At 33.2% G+C, this 2,756-nt stretch overlaps 2 protein-coding genes across 2 annotated transcripts; both read right to left on the reverse strand.

The window, feature by feature from the left end:
- On the reverse strand, positions 1 to 476 carry EIN_017040 (multidrug resistance-associated protein, putative; the record flags this gene model as incomplete). Its single annotated transcript, XM_004257168.1, has 1 exon — positions 1 to 476. A coding segment is annotated over one exon (476 nt), but the record flags the coding sequence as incomplete, so codon positions are not given.
- Positions 477 to 520: 44 nt separating this feature from the next.
- Positions 521 to 2,716, reverse strand: EIN_017050 (multidrug resistance-associated protein, putative; the record flags this gene model as incomplete). The annotated part of the gene is made up of 1 exon (XM_004257169.1): positions 521 to 2,716. One exon carries the CDS (start codon positions 2,714 to 2,716, stop codon positions 521 to 523), a length of 2,196 nt encoding a protein of 731 aa, XP_004257217.1.
- Between the last annotated feature and the right edge of the window lie 40 nt (positions 2,717 to 2,756).

A 2,756-nucleotide genomic window follows, 5' to 3' on the forward strand; every position in this document is an offset into this window, starting at 1 on the left:
TTTCGAGTCTTCAAACTAACTACTTTATCCAGACTTGGTGTTCCAATTATTTTTTCTTTCATCTGATTTCGTTTTACAGTCTCTTTTGTTTGCACTGGAGATGGTCCTTTCGAGTCATTAGTGAGTATAACTACTTCTTGTTTTTCGCTTGAAGAAGTTGAGTTTTCATTACTTATTTGGGATGCTGTTGTTGGAGTACTTGGTTCTTTCTTTTGAGCCAATTTAAGCAATTCTTCTGAACAACCAGATTGCTGTACAAGTCCGTTAAATATTGATTTTTCGTCTTGTATCAAATTGTATGGAGTTTCCATTTCTTTTAACATTCCATTATCAAATACCATTACTCTGTCTGCGTCCATGATAGTTTGTAATCGATGTGCAACAGTAATCACGGTTACATCGTTAAAAATTGTTCTGATTATTTCTTGAATATTTTTATCTGTTTGAATTTCGATATTTGCAGTTGCTTCATCCATAATCAGTAATTTAGAACCCTTCAAAAATGCTCTCGCCAAACATATTAATTGTCTTTGACCCAAAGAAAATTATCCCCTCCTTCTGCCACTCGATCATGAAGTCCATTTGTACATTCAACTTTATTTAACACGTTCTTTAATTTTTCGTCTGTCATTTCGTATCTTGGATCTAAATTGTATTTTAAAGACCCACTAAACAAAGTAGCTTCTTGTGGTAAAATACAAATTTGTTTTCGTAATATATCAAGTGGAATTGTAGAAATGTCAATTCCATCAATTTTTATTTGACCAGAGTAAGCTTCCTTAATTCGTAGGATTCCTGCCATCAGAGTAGATTTCCCGCTCCCTGTACGTCCCGCAATTTCAATTTTTTCTTTTGACTCTATTTTTGCATTTATACCTTTTAATATCATTGGAAGTCCTCGTCGATATTTAACTTTGAAATCGATAAATTCAACGGAACCAATTGAAGGCCACGTTTTTGGTGGTATAACATAATTAGCTTTAATACTTTCAGATTCTTCTTCTCTTAATTTGTTTAATTGAAGGACTCTTTCAGTGGATTGCATATCAGTCTCTATGCCAATGATGGCTCTTGAAAACACACCAATAGTATTTGGAATATTACAAATGTTTGTTAACGCGGTTCCAGCTATAGAAGCGTCCATTGTGCGTTGTAATTTAGTAACAACCAGTACTCCAACAGTAACAAAGCAAATAAATACACTCAAAAAGTCCATTCTTTGACTGAAATACAATTTCGCCATTTTAGTAAGATATAAAGTAGTTGTGTTATTCTTCATTTTTTCTACTAATTTATTTTTAAAATGGTCTTGACCATTTGCTGACCGAATAGTTGAAAGTCCGAGGAGAGTTTGGTCATAATGCACAAAAATGGGAGCTCTTGTAATACCTTCAAGTCTTTGTAATTCAATAATTGATTTAGAGACAAAGAGATATATAAATATGAAAATGATGACGATCACCAACACTAAGACTATTAAATAAATTGATGCTTTACAAATGGTAATAGAAACAATTACTACATTTGTAATATTTACCATTAACATCTCGCACGTCTGTGGAATTGAGTAATCAATGTTTTGAAAATCACTTGAAAAATAGTTCACAATTCTTCCCATTGGTGTCACATCGAAAAACCCCAATTTGCATTTCATTAATTTGTGAACCAATTTCTTGTGAAGGCCAAGTGATACAAAAACACAGAAAAAAATATTGACTTCTTCACTGATAAATATACTCCCAATATCTCCTACAAATGAATAACAAAAAATTTTAAACACTCGAGTGTCACCTTGTTGAGATTCGTTGTTGGTTTCAATCGATTTTCCCCACAACGTTAAGTAACTGTTGTAATAATAAAGTGCACAAATTCTACCAGCTAAACACAGCCACATAAGTACAAACATCATGTAAGATCCAGACTTTATATATTGCCAATACACATTCATTGGTACTTTTCCAACTTCTCTTTTCTCTTCTCTGATTTTTGTGCAAGATGCATCAGAAGTGATAATTTCTTCGTTTTCAAACTCTTCTTTCTCAACTTTTTGACTTAAAGTCTTTACAAATTCAGAAGCTGGAATGTTCGACTTTTTGAGCTCTTTTAAAGAACCATTGAACACCAAATGGTTTTTGTATCTGACCAGAATTCTGTCTGCCTTTTCTAAAAAGTAGGTCTGATTTGTAATTACTATCCTGGTCTTTTCGCTTAAGTGTTTTTGAATGGCATTTTCAAATATGTATGTCCCAACTTTGAAGTCGACTGCACTGAGTGGGTCGTCCATCAAAACAATATCTTTGGGGTCATATAATGTTCTTGCTATATTTATTCGTTGTCTTTGTCCCCCAGATGAATTGGCGCCCTTTTCGGCTATTAAATACGAATCTCCACCTACAAAGTTATCAACATCGGACACCAAACAAGCATCATTCACTGCTTGTTTATATCGATTCTTCTCATATGGAGTTAAGAAGCAAATATTTTCTTTGACTGTTGCATTCATCATCCAAGGTGTTTGACTTGTGTACGTGATTTTTCCATTGAGTGCAACTTCTCCAGTTGACTTCTCCAGTTTATTAAGTAGTGATAAAATAATAAATGTTTTACCACTTCCTACAGAACCAAGAACACAAACAAGTTCTCCCTTTTTGATCTTTAAATCGTCACAAGAAAAAGCACTTTCATTATTAGGAAATTTGTAATTAACTTGATTCATTTCAATTGCATATTCACTGTTATTTTCGTTGGATGTATTG

This window comes from Entamoeba invadens (assembly GCF_000330505.1).
Source record: "Entamoeba invadens IP1 unplaced genomic scaffold scaff_1105074724629, whole genome shotgun sequence".
In the NCBI taxonomy this organism is placed as follows: Eukaryota; Evosea; order Mastigamoebida; family Endamoebidae; genus Entamoeba; species Entamoeba invadens.